General features: G+C 49.0%; 1 protein-coding gene across 3 annotated transcripts in view; it reads left to right on the plus strand.

The window, feature by feature from the left end:
- The window catches only part of PLPP4 (phospholipid phosphatase 4), a 112,059-nt gene extending 92,092 nt beyond the window's left edge, over nt 1–19,967 (plus strand). For 2 of the 3 annotated variants that reach the window (XM_046027283.1, XM_046027284.1), the window contains 2 exons: nt 9,242–9,412; nt 19,404–19,967. In XM_046027283.1, coding sequence (XP_045883239.1) covers nt 9,242–9,412; nt 19,404–19,603 — 371 coding nt within the window. In that variant the 3' untranslated portion in view covers nt 19,604–19,967. The remainder of the gene's footprint in view (nt 1–9,241; nt 9,413–19,403) is intronic. The other variant, XM_046027285.1, reaches the window with a different exon arrangement.
- The last annotated feature ends 2,014 nt before the right edge of the window (nt 19,968–21,981 follow it).

Here is a 21,981-nt window from a genome sequence, read left to right on the forward strand (position 1 = left end):
GGTCATATAATAGCAGAGGATGTAGACACCGTCTTTGTCATGGAGCCATCCTGGTACCAGGGGTTCACATCCTTGTTATCTCGGTACGTGCATCTGCTTCGTTTCCTCTTCCACACTTGCAGATTCACTTTGGGGGGCAGCATCCTTTTGAGAAAGAGCATGAGTAGGAAGGAGGAGGGAGGGGGAAAGGGATCAGACGTTACCGAGAGCCTCATGCCTGCCATGCAGTTTGTCCAGTGTATCGTGGACACGCTGTGATTGGTTCTTCCAATCACTCTGTTGGACAGCTGCTGGCTTGTCCATTTTACAGATGGTGAGCCTGAGTTTTAGAAGTTAAGCACCTTACCCTGGGCCACACAGGTGGCAGGTGGTGGGTCAGGACGCCCACCGCCCAGCTATGCTGCAGAGTTCTTCTCGTTTGTGCTTAGATCGTCGCTCCGTCTCTGACTAGCTGTAGGTTCTCAATTCATGTCGCACCTCTGGAGTTGTATCCAACAGGTCTGCTTGGCCAGCTGGCCTCCGGTATGGGTCAGGGTGGTTCTCTCCATCCCTCTGGAGCAGACGGTCAGGTGGTTCTGACTTCAACAGTCCCAGGCTCCGCCTGCCTTCCCCAAGCTGCTTAGGATCTACCTAATCTCCTTCGGTCTAACAGATGGTTTTCAGTTTCTCATCAGCACACCGATTCTTATTAGACCTTAAGGCTGATGGTACTGGAGTAAGTCATTCTTCCTGAGGCTGACATAGCCACTGTGACCATGCGTAGACTTATGGCAGTTCAATGGCCAGGTGGAATGATATTAGCCCCTGGATCCCAGATACTGAGGTGGTTTTGCCGCAGCCCTTCCTTCTGTCTGTCCTACAGGCTCCAATTTTATTTCCTCCATGGAGCTTCCCTTGTTTTCCCCAGTTTTTCTCTCCAGACAAAACTCCTCCAGGGCAAGAACTGAGTCTTATGCATCTTCCCATCACTGTGATCCAGCAAAATCTGAGGTTCCTTGAGGCCATCGATAAATAGGTGTTGAGAGAGTGAATGAAGGAATGTGTGACAGTAATATACCTTTGTGCTAAGTCCTCCCTCCATTCAACACATATTTTTTGGGACCAATCACTGTACTGTAGGACTGTACAGATGCAAGAGTGAAGAAGATAGTGTAAGTCCTGCACTCATGGAGGTTATGGTCCAGTGGGGGATCTAGGTCTGCCTGGTTATACAAGCAAGAAGAGGAATTATGTGTAGTTGCTTACCAAGATAAATCAGGACCTAAATCCTTTCCCTTCAATTGTCTAGTTAATTAGTTGACACTTTTGGGGTTATTGAATTATATTGATTGTGACGAACTCTTGTCCTTAAAAGAAATTTTTAGAAGAATCATTGATTGATGTAAGATTAAAAAGATTTCAAGGATTTTGGCAATTCTCTTTCTTCCACCAAAGCTAGACTTTTTGCCTCCTTCATTGGAGCAAAAACATCTCATTGTTCCTAAACTGGAGAAAAGGCAGGCCTCTTTTTAAAAATCACTGTGGGGGTAGGATGCCTGGGTGGCTCAGTGGGTTGAACCTCTGCCTTTGGCTCAGTTCATGATCTCAGGGTCCTGGGATCGAGTCCCGCATTGGGCTCTCTGCCCAGCGGGAAGCCTGCTTCCCCCTCTCCCTCTCTGTCTGCCTCTCTGCCTACTTGTGATCTCTGTCTGTCCAATAAATTAATAAAATCTTTAAAAACATATTAAAATCACTGTGGGTACTGAGTCTGCTCTGTAGGTTTCATCAAAATTGACCCTTGAAATTGTAACTCTGATTGGATAGTGAAATCTGTTGTTAATGATCTTCTGTTGATAATTTTATACAGAATAAATAGCTGTCATTCCTTAAATTCCACTGAATGGTTTTAGGCTAGAGATGCACTGTGGATCCACATTCTTCCTAGGATTTGTAGCAATCTACGTTCATCTTTTTTTTTTTTTAAAGTAAAATCTCTTAACCAATATCTTAGAGTATTAATGAGTCTAGCTTGTCATAGAAAACAGAGCAAGCATCTTGGCTAGGCTGAACTGTGAATTAAGAAACTATGACATCAAAACTATGGAGGAGAAACTAGTGACATTAAGGCATTGGGGGCCACAGGGACATCAAAGTACGTTCTGACACAATGAAGTTTGTTCCTAGGGAGTCCTAGGAGAAAAGCTATGTGATGGGTCCCTTAGCACACGCACAGCCTCCTGGCTCTCTGACCCTCTCATCTGAGAGCTTCAGGCATCCTGCAAAGTGGGATCAGATAGATATATCCCCTGACTCATCTCCCTGAGTCTTCAAATCTGTTCATTTTACTGGCTAAGATCATTTTATATCTACTGAGAGCCTTGGGGGCTGCAGAATTGTATCAGCCTGATACCTAGCTCTAGATTCTCTCAGAGCAAGCAGGCACTTCCATAACTGGAGAACTGCAGATTACAAGAGTAGACTTTGCGAAGGCTTTTCTTGCAGAATGGAACTTTATGGAACCAAGGCTCTGGGTTAGGCAATGATCACCTGGTGCCAAGCACTAAGCAAAGCATTTTACAATTCCTCATTAACTAATTTGCAAGATAACTTTGTAAGGCAAGTGCTAGTAACCCTATTGCACAAATAAGGAAACTGAGACCCCCAAGAAGGTGAGCTTATATGGGATTTAGGTGGCAGAGCTGAGTCCACACGGGTTTACCTCAAAAGCCCACACTCCCCAACAGCACACAATACAGATTTTCCTCAACTTCTGATCGGGTTATAACTCCATAAATCCATGGTAAGTTGAAAATACCATAAGTTGAAAAATGCATTTAACACACCTAAGCTACCACACTTCATAGCTTAGCCTGCCCCCTCCCCGCCCCGAACATGCTCATACAGCTTGGCAAAATCATCGAACACAAAGCTTATTTTGTAACCAAGTATTGAATATCTCCTGTGACTTTTGAACACTGATTTGAAAGTGTAGAACAGAATAGCTGTAAGTGTGTTGGTGGTTTTCCCTGGGAATCGTGGGGCTGACCCGGGGCTGCGGCTGGTGTCGCTGAGCATCATGAAAGAGGATCGTATTGCATGTCACAAACACAGGAAAAGAACAAAATTCAGAAATTGAAGTGGGGTTTCTATGGAATGCATGTTGCTTTCTCACCATTATAAAGTAAAAAAAAATAAAGTAAGTTGCACCCTTGTAAGTTGGGGACTGTCCGTAGACCCTGCTGTTGAATGGATTCCTGAGTTCCCAAATCCCGTGTCACTTAATTTGCTGTTGCTGTTGGTTTAAACAAAATCATCCCAAGCTCAAGTGCTTCTTTGCTTTAGGGTAGAGAGCAGGGACAAATGGACTTGTGTAATTTTCAGCTCAGGCCCAGAGGGGGATTAAACCAGATGGCGCTGGATGACGGGGGTCAGGTGACCTGTCAAATTGGCAGTGTGCAGATCCAGCCCTGTTGGCTCATAGATGAGGCTTGTTTGGTCTGCGCTGTTATTAATTTTTGATGAGCTGTTAATATGTTAAAACAGATATTTACCGCACACACTGGGATTTCCCTCCTTTGCAGAAGATCAAAACTTCTAGTATCACAGAGCCCACATGTCTACATGGCAGATGCCAGCTGCATTTTTAAATGCAGGTGCGTCGTGCATGGCGAGGCTGTATCTTTAAAGAGGCAGGTGATCCCCAGTCCTCACCACTCCCAGCTGTGTCCCACCATGGAGCCAGGTATTAGTTATCTTTTCCCATCACAAATGAGCCATTGATCTTTTTCAGAAAGTGAAGTGTTTCTTATCTGAGTGCCTAACAATAGTGGAATAATAAAAGATAGACCCAGAAGGGTTTTCTGCTGCAAAAAGTTGCCTCTAATACCAGTTACTTTACCCCTGTTCCCTATGGTGGCCCCCATGGTTCAGTCTCTCAATTTATAGACCAAACTGTGGCCCAGAGAGGGAAAGTGACTTGCCCAATGTCATGTATTCAGTTCATGACAGAGCCGCGATGAGAAATGTCCAGGTACCGACCAGACATGCTCGTTCCCATGTCCTGGTTTTGGATGGTCTTGTAGAGATGCACTGATGTTCTCAAAACCCCCTTCAGTATTAAGATTTATTCAGCCATCTGGTATTGCCCTTCTCCCTCTTGGAGAAGAAAATTCTAGCTGTTTGAGCATCATAAAATGGAAAATTTGTACAGATTACCTCATCAGGGTACAATTCCATTTTTGGTGCCAGGAATGATCAATTTGTCTGGGGAAATTCATTAAAATTAGCAGAAGTGAAAAACACAACACACAAAGCAGAATCTGTCCCCCTGATTCTTATCTTATTTATTTTGAAATCTTTGTGTGTGTGCGTGCCAATTTTCTTATTTCTGGCAATCATTGGGGTCCAAAAGTCTTCTACTTGCTTTAAAAGTCAATGGGGGTGGGTGGGTGGGGAGGGAAACCACATTATCTCACCCAAGGTAGCTCCATAAATAGAACTTCCTTTGCAAAGAGAGAGTTAGAAACCTGTGGCAATTGGTCTATGAAGCCTGGGAGAAGAACCAGTGATTCCCTTTCAGAATCCCTAGGCAGGCAGAGAGCCCTGTGCAGGGGAGGCGACTTGAGATGTGTCCTGGGCCAGGAGTTTGTATTGTGATGCTTCGCTTATCTCCTCTCATTGAGGACCGTGCCAGGAGTGCAGCTGAAAGTGCCAGAAATAGGGTGGGGAAATCATTCTCCTTCATCTGCTTCCTAGTTTACAGGCTCCAAGAACATTTTTGCTTTTCACAGCCAGATCAACATATAAATATTTACAATCAGCTGTTTCTAGTTCGGAAAACCTGCCACAGGCTCTGAAAGCAAGGGCATATGCTCTTCCTCATAGATCATTGTGAGCGCTTGTGTGTGTTTCAAACTTTGGAGAGCAAATGAACGAGTTCGGAGCCCCAGGGACACCTAGAATCCCAGCACCCTCTTGCCCACTGGCTTGGGAGTGCTCTAATCATATTTCTGTTGTTCTTGATGTTAGCACAATAGGAACACATTTCCCCTATTTTATGATCTCCATCTTCTGAAATGTCTGCCGCCTTGACTGCTCTGCTCTGTTCCATTTCTTAAACATGCTGGAAGGTGGGGGGCTGTGTTTAAGAGGGGGCAAGCAGAATGAACAGGGTCTCACCTGTTCCACATGGGGCATAAAAGGTTTTTCAGCTCTGCAGGGTCTCAAGTGCATGTTTCTTTGAGAAGAGAATAGGGTGTCACTTGGCTAGCCTTGGAGAGCTTTTCTTTAACGACTTCCCTGTTTTCTTTTTCTCCCAGTTGAATCGAATCTGAGCCTCGGTGAGCCCTATGATCCGAGAGCTGGACAGCTCCCGGGAGATTATAGGCTGGTCCCAAACCCCCAGCCTCACAGGAGGAGGTGGCAAAACAAAATGTGGGATCATATGAATTCAGTGCGGTTTGGCAGAGCCTAGTTCTAATTCGGACAGTATTCAGGAAAGTAGAAACGCAAAGTGCCCATGGTGTCCGTGGCTCCCATGTGCCTTCCAGACCACAACAGAGCCTCAGAAGCCCTTTTCCAAAGGACGTTCTGCTGGCTCAACAGCTGCCATGAATGCCACTGAGAAAGTAACAAGCATGAGGTTTCGCATGAATTTGGAGGCTGTCGTGTCACCTAGAAAAGTCAAGGCATAAAGTGCTGCTTTAAAAATGTTGCCCAAAGGCCCAATAGAATATGCAGAAAAGCAGCTGCTGCTGCGTGCCCGCAGGATCTGGACAGTCGAACCCAGCCTTTAAAATGCCTGCGAGTCCCTTTTCCTTTTCAAAGCAGCAGACACTCCCCCACTTTGGAGGGCTGCCGCGTGGGTCCCAGGGCATGAGGGAGAGTACCTTTTACCTGCTCTCCAAAGAATGAGTGCCAGCCTGTGGCTGCCAACACTGACCAAATTCGAGTTCCAGGGGGACCAGGAGGTGATCTAGTGTAGCCTGAGGGCCTGGCCTTGAGCTACCTGTCCCAGGTCTTGACCTTGGAGGGTTTCCAGCCGCCCCTTTGCTTGCCCGTGTTGTGCCTCGAGGCTCAGGTGACTGCTTGAGCTGGGACTTGTCTGTCCTAAAGTCTCCGAATCAATTTGTTTTACGGGGACACAGACAATTTCCTGCCCTCATCCACCTTGTACTCGTGGGTGTCCTCTTTTTGGTTGTGTTTCTTTTCCCAAGAGATGCCAGTTTGGCAACACTTAAGGCTGCCTATCTGATTGAAATCTTGGAAACTTTCATCCATAACCCTTCAGAGCCCCAGGACAGCTCTTTTATGCTCCCACGTTCAGCATAATTAGCCAGATAGACTTGCTAAGCTGTCTGGTTTGAGTGAATTCTATTACTCCTCCGTAAGAATTCAGGATGAAGCCAGTACCCACCAGAGCCAACTGTCCAGCCTCCCCCTCCCATTCTGCTACCTCAGAGGAGGGTGTAAATGGATAGAAGAAGCAGACAACGTGGGTAAGGACGGGAAATTAAGAACCCATTGTGCTTGCTAGGATGGAGGCCAAGTGGGACCACTGTCGAGTGCCCGTAAGTCACTTAAAAACCTTCCATCGTAGCAAAAATGTAAAACAGGCCTGGACAGTGAAGCTCCTTACATATTCTTCTTTTAAATGGAATATTTAATATGCATGGGCACTGCTTTGCTATTTATTTGAGTGCTAATCATTGTTCAAAAATGTTTAAGTGCTTCATTTTTATTCCTGAGATAAACCTGATTTAATATTGTTTAAAAAGGAAAAACAAGGGGCGCCTGGGTGGCTCAGTGGATTAAGCCGCTGCCTTCGGCTCAGGTCATGATCTCAGGGTCCTGGGATCGAGCCCCGCATCGGGCTCTCTGCTCTGCAGGGAGACTGCTTCCTCCTCTCTCTCTGCCTGCCTCTCTGCCTACTTGTGATCTCTCTCTCTGTCAAATAAATAAATAAAATCTTTAAAAAAAAAAAAAAAGGAAAAACAAAACAAAAAACCCTCTTACTTACTTTAACTTGGTTGTTGAAAACATTCTACTTTGGCATAAGCTCATGTTTGTACCTGGGGATCCCTTTTAAGAAGACACATTATGGGGGCATCTGGGTGGTTCTGTCATCTGACTCTTGGTATAGGCTCAGGTCATGATCTCAGGGCCATGGGATCCAACCCGGCATCCGGCATGGAGCCTGCTGAAGATTTTTTCTCCCTCCCCCTTGTCCCTCCCCAACCCCACTTGTTCTCTCTCTCTCTCTTAAAAAAAAAAAAAAAAGATACAGTATCAGAGATAATTTGGTAAAGCTGCCATTTAACCATTTTTACATGCTGTGGCCACAATTATCTTGAACCTACAATTTGAGGTCCAGCTTTTTCCCCTTAACGTGGTACCGTGAGGATTGTCTGTCGCGCTGTGTGAGCTGTGGTTTTCCTGGGTGTGTCATGTCTCCTGAAAGGAGGTGTCACAGTTTGCTTCTCTGTGCCTCTGCATTCCCCATCTTCCATTGTTCTATGATTATAAATAACTCAGCCGGGATATCTTCTAGAGCTGTCCATAGTTTTGGATTACTTCCCTGAGGTGCACTCTTAGGGAGTCTTAGAAGAGGCCGAGTGTGTTTGAGGCAGGTCCGCAGACTGGAGAGTGCCCGCAGGTCTCTCGTGGACCCTGCGAGATGCAGAGTAACTCAGCAGGTCTGGGCCGACCTGACGTTCTTTTTCCATCCCTAACTCGGGGACACTGAGGCTGCTGCTCCGGCTCGGGCAGTCTCTCCACGCCGCTGGTGGCCTGGCATCCAGAGTGTTTGCAAGATGGTTCTTACCAGGTCCCTGTGGGGGCTGATTACCAAGCCGTCTGCCCCTCTGGAGGATTTTTCTCTCCAAGAGGAGAGCTTTGATTAGGCTGGTGTCTAAACGAGGCAGGGGCTGCGGCTTCTACGAGTGTGCAAAACTCAACCCTAGCTGGCGCTGGAAGCACTCAGGGAGTACATGCATGCACACGCACACATGCGCACACTCACGTATACATATGCACACGCACACACATGCTCCTACATACACGCGCGCACAGACATGCTTGCTCAGACACACGTGCACATTCATGTGTGCACACGTATACACACTCATACAGCTCGTGTACTCACACGCTTACATACATGCACACACACTCTCAAACATACACACATACTCACACACATATACATACAGACACACTCACACCTATACACACACTCACATGTACACACATGTACATACATATACGCATACACATGTGCACACTCATTTCATGCATGCGCACACACTTATACATGCACACACTCCCACACTCACACTCACACACGTGCTCCAGACCAGCAGAGAAACAGCAGCAGAGTGTTCAGCAGCAAGATAGGCTATGAGGATTTTGTAAAGCTTCCGAGGGTTTTTAGGTTTTCACCTTCCGACTCCATGGGTAGCCAGGGTTGCAGATCGTTCTCAACCCACAGAAGACTAAACCCGCACAAAAGTTGCTTTAAATCTCACTGAGTTCCAGCTGTGTTCTAAACCTGACTGGGTGAGAAGTCTTGGAATTACTCAAGCTACACCTGATCTCTACGCGTTCAACTGCAGATTTAGTGGAGTCATGAGTTGTCTTTGCAATTCTAAAATTGATAGCCCTAATTTTTAGGAGAAAACAAGGCTCTCGTCACTGCCAACATCTCCATCAAACTCACTGCTCCATAGTTATGCTGGACCCATCTTACTGAGCACCACCAAGACCCAAATCTCTCCCTTTCCCTCACTCTTCAAAAGTAAGGAGTCATCACAGTCTTATATTCTGTGCACACTTTTTTCTTATAGAACCCAACACATTATATTGAAATCCTCTCTACACATGGGTGTGTCTTTCAACCAGACCTTGAGACCCTTGACACAGAGACAGCATTGGATACACTTTGTTATTCCCCCACCCAGAGCAGTGTCTGACTAATGCACAGTAGCGACCCATTAAATCATTGTTGAATGAATGAATGAATGAATGAATGAATGAATGAAAGAAATAGAATAGATTTTGATCACACACAAGCCTGGAAGGTCATTCTCATTGTTTAAAGTTTCATACCAGCATGGTTCTAGCAGGAGCACAGATTGCCTAGACCATGCCTAGTGCCAATATGCCTTGGCCCTGGGGTGTGCAAGATGGTAGACAGGATGCCCAGGACATGCTGTGTCCCTGCCACTTACCACCTGCTAGTGTAACACCTGCTGTTTCTCTTTGGCAGTTGCCTTTTCCGGCCTTGGCTTCACGACGTTCTACTTGGCCGGCAAGCTGCACTGCTTCACCGAGAGTGGGCGGGGGAAGAGCTGGCGGCTCTGTGCCGCCATCTTGCCCCTGTACTGCGCCATGATGATTGCCCTGTCCCGTATGTGTGACTACAAGCATCACTGGCAAGGTGAGTCCCTGCTCAGGGCCTGCCTAGTCCTCACGGTGTCGTCTGACTCTCCTGCAGGGAGGGGTGTAGAAACGTACCCATTCAGGGAGAACCAGCTGCCCGCTGTCAGACCAGTGTAGGTTGAAATAACCACAGACACAGTTTTAGAGAAAACCTGCCTGTTCGTGTGAGCTCTGACCTCCATGCTGCCCTTGCTGCAGGTAGCACGGAAGCCCCTTCTTTCCCTCTGTGCCCAGGTTCCAGCAGGAAGGCACCAGGCAGACCTTGGGCCTCAGACCCAACTGTGATTGCCCTGCTCTGTCGCTTGGCTCAGTCTTCAGACTTGGTGCCACGTGGTTTTTGGCTCCTTTCCCATCTCACATCTGTCACGCGAGGACGCATCTCTCACCACGCATGCACTTCCAAAGGAAGGGTCCAGCCCAGGCATCAGCACCAGCGGCGTTCTGAGCAGCTGCTGCGAGGCTGTTGTGAGGTTTACTTGTATGTGACTCCTGGAGTATCTGAGACAAGGGAAAGTAACAGCCAACAAATGCGGGGCTGGAATAAGACTGCGGCACGCCCTGTCCCCCAGCAGATGAGCTGTGGCTCACGGCCGGCTGACCGTCTCCAGCACCTGCCATGGCAACCAGGGAGCAGGGGCAGAGGGGACGTCCATGGGACTCCAAGCCCCCAGCACGCAGGATGGAGGGCCATGTTCCCCACAGGGCAAGCCTCAGGTCACCTTGACCAGACCACCCTGACCCAGGAAGCCAGCTCCTGGGGTGGGTCTGGAGCGGTGGCCAGGCCAGGCGTCTGCATTAACACGCAAATCAGTTATTTCTGATGAATCTGAGCGGCTTTGGGGAAGAGCTCTAGTGTGTCAACTTTAAGCCAACAGACTGAATTATACAGGTGCCAAATCCAGTTTCCCGAGATCTGAATGACTTTCCCCATCAGCCTGTGGTCTGCCCATCCTCTCCCTTGCCATTTCCTGCTGCCCTCAGGCAGTTCTCCTCCCCCTTTCCTGTCTCTGCAGCCGGCTGCCTTGTGTTCCCGCCCACTTCTGGCCTCTTCCCAGCTGTTTATTCCAGGGGTGGTGATGTAGCAGATGAGGCCAGAGGTGGGGGTGCTCCTAGCTGGGGACATCATCTCCCCATCTCTCCTGGGGCCTCCCACTCCTCCTGGTACTTCTCCAGCTTCTCCTGCTCCTTGCCTGGCCTCAGCTCCACTCTCCAGCCTCTTGGAGCTCATGCTCTGGGCTTCCTTCTAGCAGCAGGCTTGAGCTAAGAGCCAAGGCTTCAGGGTAAAGAGAGAGAGACTGATGCATGGTCTCTGCAGGTGGATGGGTCAAGTAGGGATCAGGGTCTTGAGGCTCCCCTGAGGGGGCAGTCACTAGAAGCCATAGGGCTGAGCCCTGCGCCCTCCCTTGTGATTTGCTTTGAACAATGATTCGGATGGAGTGCCGGATGACACAAAGCTCCTTCACGGGAGGGCAGCAGGGACAGAGTCACCCAGCCAGCAGCACCAAGGCCTACCCACTGCTCCCGGCACTAGTTTCCAACAGAATCATTATTGCCCAGATGATGAGGGCATCTCTCCATGAAAAGCATGATGGGTTGGCTGGTGTCTTATGGACGGCTTTTCATTGATTCCTTGTGAGCTGTAGTTTCTTCTTCTGAGCTTGGGAACAATCACCCCCCCAGTACTTCCCATGCTCTTTTACAGACATTTTACAGAATGAAATCATGGATCCGAATGTATCTTGCGAGCGAAAACGTATGACACAAACGCAAATTGGTATTGCTGTTGCTTCCCGCATTGTTTCTGGAGAAGGATGGGTTGTGTTTCCCCAGCAACTGATTTAGAGGCAGACGTGTTTTTGGAACATGGTCTGTTTGTAAGCCGTGAGTCCCCGGTTTGCACTTTGATTCGGGCACTTTGGATCTGTGAAACGATGAAGGGTTTCATCCTTGAGTAGAGCGCTGCTTTATCTTGCAAGGCAGTCAGGGCCTTTGAGGCGTGAACTTGTCCTGAAACCCTCAGACCTGAGATCAGCCTCTCTTAAATACTTGTGGTCCTGATTGGTTTTCCCTCATTACCTTGCTGGGGCCGGTACATCAGGAAAGGATGAAGACTCACAGTCCCAGGCTTTACGGAGGTGGTGGGCTCATGATGCAGCCGGGGCCTTGCAGGCCTGCTGGCAACAGGGCTCGAGACCCGTCTTCTCCAGCTGACGCAGAAAAGAGCTTGGAGCAGTAGAGGGAGCCTAGTAACGCTCTGTGGGCTGACAGGAAAGCAGAGCAAGAGCATTTATGTTCGGTGACGTTTAGGGCCAGACTTGAGCTATACTAGACTCCCACAGGCAAAACTGAATGTACGTGGGGTGTTCTAGGTCACTGATGTGGCCCAGGGACCAATTCAGCGGTGTCGTCTGTTCAATTCTCAGCCCCAGAATCAGCCAGGAGAGGAGTGAGTGTGCTTTTCCTTGGACTCTTGAACGGGCTCAGAAGTGAGTCTGGCTCATTGGACCTGAATTCCCTTTTATGAGGCCGTCCGTCGCTGTCTACACCGGTGGTCTCAGCAGGGGGTGGCTGTACCTCCAGGGGACATTTGGCAATATCTGCCGATATCCTTTTGGTCTGTACAACTGCGGGGTGGTGGTGGTAGTGGTTGCTCCCGGAGCCTCGTGGGGAGAGGCCGGGTTTACTGCTAAACCTCTTACAATGTACAAGACAGTGCCTCCCTCACAGCCAAGACCTCCCCCCCGCCCCCGGCCCTGGCTGGCCGCTGCTGAGGTTGAGAAGCCCTGATCTAAGCTGTACCTCATCAGCGCCATCTTTTCTCCCCCTTATTACATGTTAAGAAGCGGCGGTGTCCAACGAGTGGGGAATTTTATTCATTGAACTCTCACTCATTAAGGGAGTCATCAGGGAGGCCTCCCAGGTTTCCAGCTTGGAGAAGGGATGGGCCGTGTGGGTGTGCGTTTGAGGCAGGATGCCTGATGGAGAGAAATAAGTTGTTTTCCGCAGACTGAGCCGCCCAGTGACCGTGGGCAGGCGCTGCCCGTCATGATGGGAATCCACGTGGAGCCCCGTAGGCAAAACCCAAATCCCTCTCATTCTAGACTTTAGTTAACAGCATTAATATTATGAGATTTTTATGACTCCATTTCAATTTTGACTTACACAACTGTGTCTAATATAGAAGTACATCTAATTACTCGATTATATATTCTTATCCAATAAATAGCCTGTAATCCCAAAGGCCTCCCTCTTTCCATTACCACGGTTATTTTCTGTTATCAACATCCTTCTCGTCTTTTCTGCCTTCCCAGCCCCACTCCAAACAGACAAGCCTGTTGTTTTATTAAGTCAAGAAGATGGAGGGCACAGGCCATGGCAGGAAAGGGCCTGTGAAACATTTAGCAAGACTTGTGCAGACATAAAGCCAGCTGGATGGATCCTGAGGCCATACATGGCTGAGAGTCTCCATGTCTTTGTGACATGCCCGCTTTCAGGTCAAGTGGAAGCTATAGGGTTTCATGGGTGGTGCTAACTGCCAAGCCCAGCACCTCAAAAAGAGGTTTGACCTTTGTGATTAGCCATGTGTTTTCAAGAGTTAAAACTTGCGGACCTCCCCTGCTGAGAAAAACGTGTGGAGAAAAATGTAGAGAAAGAGCAGAGCTTCTTACTGAAGTCACTTCTGCCTCAACTCATAGGCTTGTGGGTTTATGATTTCTAGTCAGTGAGAAATCACAGGAGCGGCAGGAAGGTATTGTTTGTTATATGAGTGGACATAATCGTGAGCTCCCTCTGCCCCTCAAATTCCTGTATCTGGATCTGGGCTTTCCTCATGCGACTCCACATTTGGGAGTAATCTTCCAACCAACACTGGCTTCTGTAATCATAATGTCGTTTAAGCGGCCCTGGGTGCTTGTGTGGTGTTTCACTCGAAGAAAGAGCATCCCCTCTGAATGTAATACAGAAAAGTGGGTCTCAAGGGAGGAAACGGTCCTCATTCCCACCCAGCCCGAGGTTAGAAAGCATCCATGGCCGTCACAGACGCCATATTTGGCCAGGCTGAGGTGTTCAAGGGGCGGCCACTGCCTTCCCTACATTTCCCTGACTGGGCTGTGAAGGGTTTGTGATTTGAAATGAATTTTTGTGTAGTTACCAGACTTCAGGAGATGATCAGCCCTGCAGATGAGGTGGTTGGGGTCGGGGGGCACTTTGCTGGATGGTTCATGTGCCACAGGAAAGAGCCAGGAAGAGGCTGCCAACCCTTCCCCGCTAAACACACACACACACACACACACACACACACACACACACACACACACACACACATACACACACACTCTCTCTCTCTCTCTCTCTCTCTCTCTCTCTCTCTCTCGGGATATGCTCTGTTGACCAGGTATTTCCTGGGTCTGTCAGAAGCAGTCTCTAGATGTTCTAAGCAAAGCGACTTGAAAAGGAGCCCTTGGCACTGGGTGTGGTGCATAAACAATGAATTTTGGAACACTGGAAAAAAATTAAATTAAAAAAATACAAGAAAAGCAAAGGAGCTCTTGATATTATATTACTGTTCCTACCAGGATCCCACCGCCTTGAGTAAAACAGAAACACTGTTATTCTCCCACAGATGTTCTCGGTCTGGAGTGAATTGATTTTAGCCAATTTTCCCTCCACGGTGGGCTGCCCTCTGTGGCAGGGTCTGTATTCCCATTCAGCGTCAGCTGCAGAACGTTGCTCAGGGTCTGGGAGCCTCTCGCCTCTCGGCCTTATGAGTCTGCCCACCGCTGCCTTCCTATCCTAGGCGTCCCCCACAGGAGGGCCGAGGCTGTCTGCAACCCCCGGTCGTCTGCCTCCCTCCCTCAGAACCCACTGGATGGTGCTTTGGGCCAGGCCAGAGGAGCATGAGTCAGGCCCTCTGCCCTCTCGGCCTCCAGGTTAACCCTGCCCTTCCCTGTTGCTCGGTCCCCAGGGAAGAGGGATGTTGGCTGCTCACAAGTCTCATTGATGACCTCCAGGCTTCACGTCATTCCGATCCCTCTCCCCTCTACATCCTCTAATTTTCTCTGGTGCTTCTTGTGGGTTCTCTGTTCAGGGTATTTCCAGAACCCGACTCCCTCTGTAGGTGCGCCTCGTTCCCTTCCCCCTCCTAGCTTTGGCTCAGTGTCCCCTTCTGGTGGGGACGTTTTGTGATGACGGCTCCTGGAACCGCAGCCTTTTTCCCAAGCTCCCTGCCGCTCTCATCTTGCATCACCGTCTAACAAACCGCGTAGTTTGTGGTGTGTTGATCATTGTCTGTCCTTATCCACTACAACAGAAGTCTGCAGACTTTTTCTGCAAAGGGTCAGACAGTAACTGTCTTCGGCTTTGTGTGATCCGGACGGACTCTGTTGCAACTCCAGGATTTGGCTGTAGTCGTGTGCAAACAGCCATGGACAACATGGAGCCAGTAGCTCTCGCGATGCGTAATTGGGAAACTCTGCACTAGAGTCCAGCCTCCATGCGGGCAGGGATCTTTGTCTCTTGTCGTGGCACGTAGGAGGTGCCTGTATTAGTTTCCTTAGGGTCTATAAAAAGTTCCCCAGACCCAGTGGCTTAGAACAATAGAAATGGTCTCATGGTTCTAGAGGCTGGACGTTCAAAAGTCAAGGTGTGAGAAGGGCCACACTTCCTCTGACACCTGTAGGGAGAAGATCCTTCTGTGCTTGTCCAGCTTCTAGTAACCCCGGATGTTCCCTGCCTTATGGCAGCATCTTTCCGATCTCGACCTCCCACATTTAGCTTGCATTTCTTCCCATCATCTTCCTTCTGTGGGGGTCTGTCCCTGTGTCCAAATTTTCCCTTTTGTAAGAACACCAGTCACAGTAGATGAGAGCACACCCTCAGGATCATTTTAACTCGATGACCCCCGTATAGAATCTGTACCTAAAGATTCTGAAGTACTGGGCTTAGGACTTGAATTGATCCTTTTTACAGAGTGGGGAGACACAATTCAACTCCTGACAGTGCCCAGTCAACGTGTTGAATGAGGGAATGAATGAATGAATGAGTCTTACTAAATCATGTTTCTTTCTTAATAATATCATCTTTTTCTTCACACTGGTTTTATTAAAATTTGGAGGGGTTATTAAAATTAATTTTCCTCTACAAGTTCTTTCCCTTCAAAAATGAACCAAAAAATTAGACTTGAAGCATTCATTCAGTCATTATGTCACTCGGGTCTGTGTCCCAGACATATTCTTCCCGTGATGTGTGGGTGTTGAGAAAGACAGACATGGCGGCCGCGCTTCCAGCTGCCGGTGCACCAGCCAGACCTTCTATCCTCTGTGCTGTGGAAATTCTTTCATCGAAGCTCAAAGTCACAAAAATAGAAAGCTTCACTAGTAGTAGAATGAAAGGAACAGAAACTATCATGTGGGGTTGTTGAGTTTGTCAGAGCTGATTTTTCCTGTAGTGTCCTGGGTCATACAGCCCAAGGCATACACGTTCCCAAGTCAAGTTAGCTCCGTGATACTGGATGTCGCCATGGTGACAGAGAGGGATGTGTTCCCCCCAGAGGACTTGACCGCACATCTTCAGAAGCCTTTGTGCTAGTGTGTGCCGGGCCCAGTGAGATCCTCTCTTGTCCTTTGACCTCATGAGAAGGGGGAGGGGGTCATGCCCATTTTATAAATAAGATTCAAATCCATGTTGCCTGATGCAAAGCCTCTTTCTGCTACCATTGGAGCCCATCTAGTGTTGTTTCCCTACCCCACTTTGTTGAGGTATAATTCGTAACTTAGAATTCGGCCCTTTTAAAGCGCACAACTCTGTGGGTTTTAGTATGCTCAGAGCTCTGCAACCGTCATCATTATCTAATTCCGGGAAATTTTCTTCACCCCGAAAGAAACCCCAACCCCAGCCCCTGGCAGCCACTAATCGTTCTTCCTTTCTCCATGGATTTCCTTCTTCTGGGCACTGCACGTACATGGGATCACACAGCGTGGGGCCTTTTGTGGCTGGTGATGTCGCTGGTTTAGGGCTTGCATCTCGTCAGTGTGGGTCGGCGCGTCCCGGCTTACCGGACATTTACCGAGTAATGACTGCTGGGCTCTGGGAAACGAAGATGAGGAAGGCCATCAAGGGGAAGTGAGCCCTGAGTGGTAGGCGTAGGTTAAGAAGAGTGCACAGACAGTCTCCCAGAAAGCCAGCGGGGTCCCTGGTCCATGCTCGAGGGTACATGGACTACCTGATGGTCAACTTCTGTCCTGCGGAATGATCAAGACACCGGACCTTTGTAAAAGATGGTCCTCCCTTCTGTTTCCCAAATTTGCCAAGCCCCCTCCTTCTGTCCTCTGTCTGGAAGACTGCAGGCATGCCTGCTGTCTCCACTTCCCACTTCTCTGGCTCACACCTGCCATCCTGCACGGCTGGCCTCTGTGAAACTCACCTGGTCCGACAGGACTAGCCCAGGCTGTTCCGCACTGGGTGATCTCACAGACCCACGCTTCTCCTTTGCGATGTGTATCACGGCTGTGCCTCACGGATAAGCCTGTTGCTAGTCAGGGTCCATCTGACCCCTTTGGACTGTGAGGTGTCTGTGTTGTTCAGCCTCGTACCCATGGGCCAGACGTCGCACCAGACACTTGATACCCATGTGGAGCACAGACGTGGGAGGAATGGAATAGCACTCATGCTGAGTAAGGAGACCAGCATCCTGTGCTTCAGGGACGCCGAGATCCATTTATTCCGCTTTTGAACGCTCCAGTCCCACGCTGCGCTATGTAGGGTAAAGTCGATCCCAAGCTGTTTTTCCCGTAATAATGTCCTGCCTGTCCCCTGCCTGCTTTTCTGTCAGCACAGGCAGGACGGGATTTGAGAGTGATTTCATCATCGTAACAGTGGCCCACTTGAGGCACTTGATGACCGTCTCCCTCATAAACGAAGTGAGGTTTTGGATCTTGTTCACCACCTTTGTAATAAACAAAGTGCCACATGACCCAGCCGAGAAGGCGGCTTGCCCGGACCTTGCGTTGCACTTGTTATTTCTGGCGACTCCAGTGGACCAATGATACCACATTCCCCTCTTCCCGTTCACTGGGAAAGCAGCGTGGGCAGCCCTTGCCTCGCCCTCGCGTGCTGCTCCACCAGTAAGCCTGGAGAACATTCGCTCCGGATGATTCTATGTCCTGTGGCCAGTGGTGCACTTAAGGAGATGCCCTACCCCAGAAACTTGCCGGCCGAATGACATTATTTGTAGACTTTGCTCTTTGGTCTGCTCAGTAAGTCAGTGACTCAAATGCAGGTGCCATGGATCATTTCAGACTCGAATTAAGAAATCATGCCCCATGCGGCTGCTCTCTGGTGTTAGAGAAAGATCAAAACAGCAGTGGAACTCTCCAACCTCAGACCCTGGAGTCCTGGCATATTTTTATGGGCTGCTGGCCACAGGCACTGTGAAGAGCTTCTCCTTTTGAGGAACTTGGTGTAATCCTGTTGGTTATGCCTTGTCTTAATTTTATTTTTCCCTCCCTTCTCCATGAGCTGCTGTTTTGTTTCTTAAATTCCACATATGAGTGAAATCACATGAAATCAGAAAGGGAGACAAACCATAAGAGACTCTTAACTCTAGGAAACAAGCAGGGCTGCTGGAGGGGAGGGGGAGGGGGATAGGGTGGCTGGGGGATGGGCACCCAGGAGGGCCCTTGATGGAATGAGCACTGGGTGTTATATGCACCCGATGAGCCCCTGAACTCCACCTCTGAAACTAGTAATATGCTATGTGTTAATTAATTGGATTTAAATAATAAAATTTAAGAAAAGAAAAATTATGCCTTGTGACCCCACTCAGGAATGCTATTTGCCTCTAAGAGGTGTGTGCAGCCCAACAAGATTGAAAACGTGGAAGCGGAAACCCCGAATGGAGAATGACAGTTCTTCCTAGCAGAAATCGTCAAAGGAGTCCCAAATTTCTATTTATTTGTTTATTTATTTATTTATTTATTTATTTGACAGAGAGATCACAAGTAGGCAGAGAGGCAGGCAGAGGGGGGGGGGGGAAGCAGGCTCCCCGTTGAGCAGAGAGCCCGATGCAGGGCTCGATCCCAGGACCCTGGGATCATGACCTGAGCCGAAGGCAGAGGCTTCAACCCACTGAGCTACTCAGGTGCCCCCCAAATTTCTTTTGTTAGGGAAGGTTTTCCAGTGCGCTAGGGTCTTTCTGGCAAGAATTATCCACAGACGCAGTTTAAAGTGGCGACTGTGCGCATCCACACACAGGAAGTGAGGGTTGCTGGGGTGGACTGCTCCGAGGCGGTCTCCGTTGGGCATCGGCCGAGTGCCTGCTTGGGCAAGGGGCTGCCCCCCACTGCCCCGCCGTGGAGGGGCCTGTTCTGGCTGCAGATGCCTGCTCCTGCCCCCACCTCCCCGACCCTCTCTATCCCCCAACTTGATGAGATGCTGGAGGGACTGGGATTCTTATAACAGAGACGTGTTGAGTTGCCAGTCCTGGTGCACCATAAAATGCTGATGTTTGTGACTCCGGAGTGTATTTCTTTCCTGGGAAATCACTGACCGCAAGGCAGAGAGCGCCCGCCCAGTGGGTTTCCGTAGCTCGTTGGCCTCCAGCAGGAACTTGCTGAAGGATAAGAAAGCACAGCCCCCCCACTGAGGTGTCTCATTCCTATAGACATGGCTGGACTTCTTCCAGAACCTACAAGTGGTTTTCACATTCAAGAATGCAAACGTGAGTTCATGCGATGTTTGGGTCCATATTAAAGACCTAAGAGCAAATCAAGGAAGCATTTTCAAGGAATCTTTAAGTCCTTGAAATGGAAATATCTGCAGAGGCCACCAAGATCTAAACCTCCAGTGTGGTTTCTCTTTGCGTTAGTCTCTCGAGGGGTCCAGCAAGCAAGCCACTCACTGCAGCAGGTGAGCAGAGGGCTTTCTGGAAAATGTAACTGGCCACATTTGAATGCGTCATAACACTTTTCTCCCGTTTTGCTCCTTCTGCCTAGATTCTTTTGTCGGTGGAGTCATTGGCCTCATTTTTGCCTACATTTGCTACAGACAGCACTACCCCCCTCTGGCCAACACAGCTTGTCACAAACCCTACGTCAGCCTCCGGGTCCCGACGTCGCTGAAGAAGGATGAGCGGCCCACCGCTGACAGTGCGCCCAGCATGCCTCTGGAGGGCATCACCGAAGGCCCCGTATGACCAGGGTCTCCGGGGGATGGACGCTGAGCCCGGGGCACGCTCTCCCGCCCCGTACCCTAACGCAGTAGAAGAGGTTTTTCTGTAGTGTGTTTCTCATCCGTTGTTTCTCCAAGTTATCCTTCTGCTTCCATTTTGCTGGTGGTATTCCTGTGACTTTAAATGTGTCTTCTCAACTTTCTCGAATTGGCAAAGGGAGGACGCAGGGAGAATCTGTGAGAGACCTAGGGAAGGAGGCCAGGACCGGGCGGGTGCGACTCGGTCTGTTCCTTTATCTGAAATGTTCGCTGTAACTGCCACTGTCCTGTGTTTTCATGGTCGTAAAACCTAATAAAACCTCCCACTTGGAAGACACGGTGTTGGCTGCCCAGGGCGGCCAAAGTCATTCGGAGACGCCGAGGCCGGGGTGGGGAGCGGGTCCAGCTCTGGCTGTGGCTCATTCTGGGCGCCAAGCTTTGGAATCTTTCTGGAAGGGTCAGCTTACCAGGGCATAGGCCCCTCAAATGGAGCTGAAGTTTGAGGCTATTGCCTTGGTATTTCCAGAACCTTTGAATCCTGGAATTCAGAAGGAAATGAGATGAATGAGTTCACACAGAGGCTTTCAGCAAATGCAGTGAAAACAAAGGGGCCTGAGGGCCAGGATGGAGAAGAGGTCACTGCGGTTTTCTGAGGGCTGGGGGGGCTCTGGATCCTTCGCAGGGAGTGGCTGGGCAACCTTTGGCAGTAAGAAGCAGCCCTGGGGAGGGCTTTTCCCCTCTAGGACCTGAGTTTTGCAGGACTGTGCTAGAAGTCTTCTTCAAAAAGTGGCGCCTTCCCACTCCTGTCTGGCCAGTGGCGTTTCAGCATGGTAGCCAGGTTCTGGTAGAAATGACAGGAACAGAATCAGGAATGCCCTGTTCTAGCTCAGCCGGTTGAGAACAGTGAGCCTTCCCTCTCTTCTGTTCTGAGCAGACACACCTGTGATTCTCCAGGTCCCTGGTCCTGCTGCCAAGGGGCACAACTTGATGACGAAGGACTGTCCCCTTGCAGCAGTTGCTGCCACAAACTGTCTCTAGAAAGACTCACATGGCTGTACAGATTGTTGCCCGGGCAGCTCTGGGCAGGGGGTGCCAGAGAGAACCACCAGGATGTTCTGATCAGCTGTCTACACTGCAAGTTCAGGCCTAGAGTGCATACACCACCCTGTGAAGACTTTCACGAGCGAGCCCTTATGCGGCCCTCTCCAGCTGCAGTCCTTCCAAACTGGGCTCAGCACAGGGCTGTGGGGAGACCCTCCCCTTGTAGGGTGGGGGAACGGAGGGCTTGAGTTGGCTTTCATCTGAAGTCAGACTCTTGATTTCGAAAAATTACAGCAGTTACACCCATAAACAACTTTGAAAACAGATGCGATATACTTAAAGAGCTTAATCATAGTCATTTAGAAGACATAATTTGAAATCCAGAGCTCACGTTCATATAAAATTAGAAAATTTAATATTCTGATTCAACTAAATGTTTATAATTTTCAAAAATAGTTGAAAATAAAAATGCAGGAAAAGGAGCCTTTGCTCCTGTTGAAAAAACAAACACACACAAAATCAAAACTACCTGATGTAGGTCAAATACTTATTTGATTCTGTACTTACCGAAGTTCTGCTTAGTAAGCAGGAGGAAGGTGAGAGTTACAACTTCATCCTGAGGACTTAAAATCCTGGGCCATGTAATGTAAATTTAATGTAAATACTTATATTTACAGATCAATGGAAGTATTCTGAAAAGTAACAAAGAACAGAGCATTATTAATGCTGAAAATTGAATGGAAATTCCTCTGATGGGCCATGTCAAAGCTTTCATTAAACTATAAAATGACAGAGGATGTGACGGCATGAAGCCATGGGAGGATTATCACTGTGTCCGTTCACAGAAGGCAGGTGATTTTGTCAATCTGTATATGTTAATTTCGTGCTCTTTGAACATGAAGGCTAAGTAACACCATACTGTTCTAGTGAGGCATGTCTGTCTGCCCCAGTCTCTTCTGGACATGAAGGGCTCCTAATGCAGGCTTCTTGGCAAAGCAGACGGCACAGTGTTGCCAACGAATCCCACCCTGAAGCTGTGGTCCCTGAGATGTTTCTTCCTCCACTGAGTGAACCTGCTCAGATCAATTCAGAGACCAGCAGTCACAGGTCAGACTCCTGGAGGGACTAGCAGAGGAATGACGTGAGGGAGGAGGTCAGGATGTCAGGAGTGGAGGAAGCCTTGCACAACTCAAGCACGGGCACCCCAGGTAAAAAGAACCAGCTCTCTCTAGTTCCAGGTTGCTGCCAGGTAGGAAGACAAGCCCAGTGTTGCCAGATCTTCTGATTTTTCGAGAGAAGTCAAGAATCTGCATTCTCGTGTAA

Source organism: Meles meles, chromosome 13 (assembly GCF_922984935.1).
Source record: "Meles meles chromosome 13, mMelMel3.1 paternal haplotype, whole genome shotgun sequence".
NCBI lineage: Eukaryota > Metazoa > Chordata > Mammalia > Carnivora > Mustelidae > Meles > Meles meles.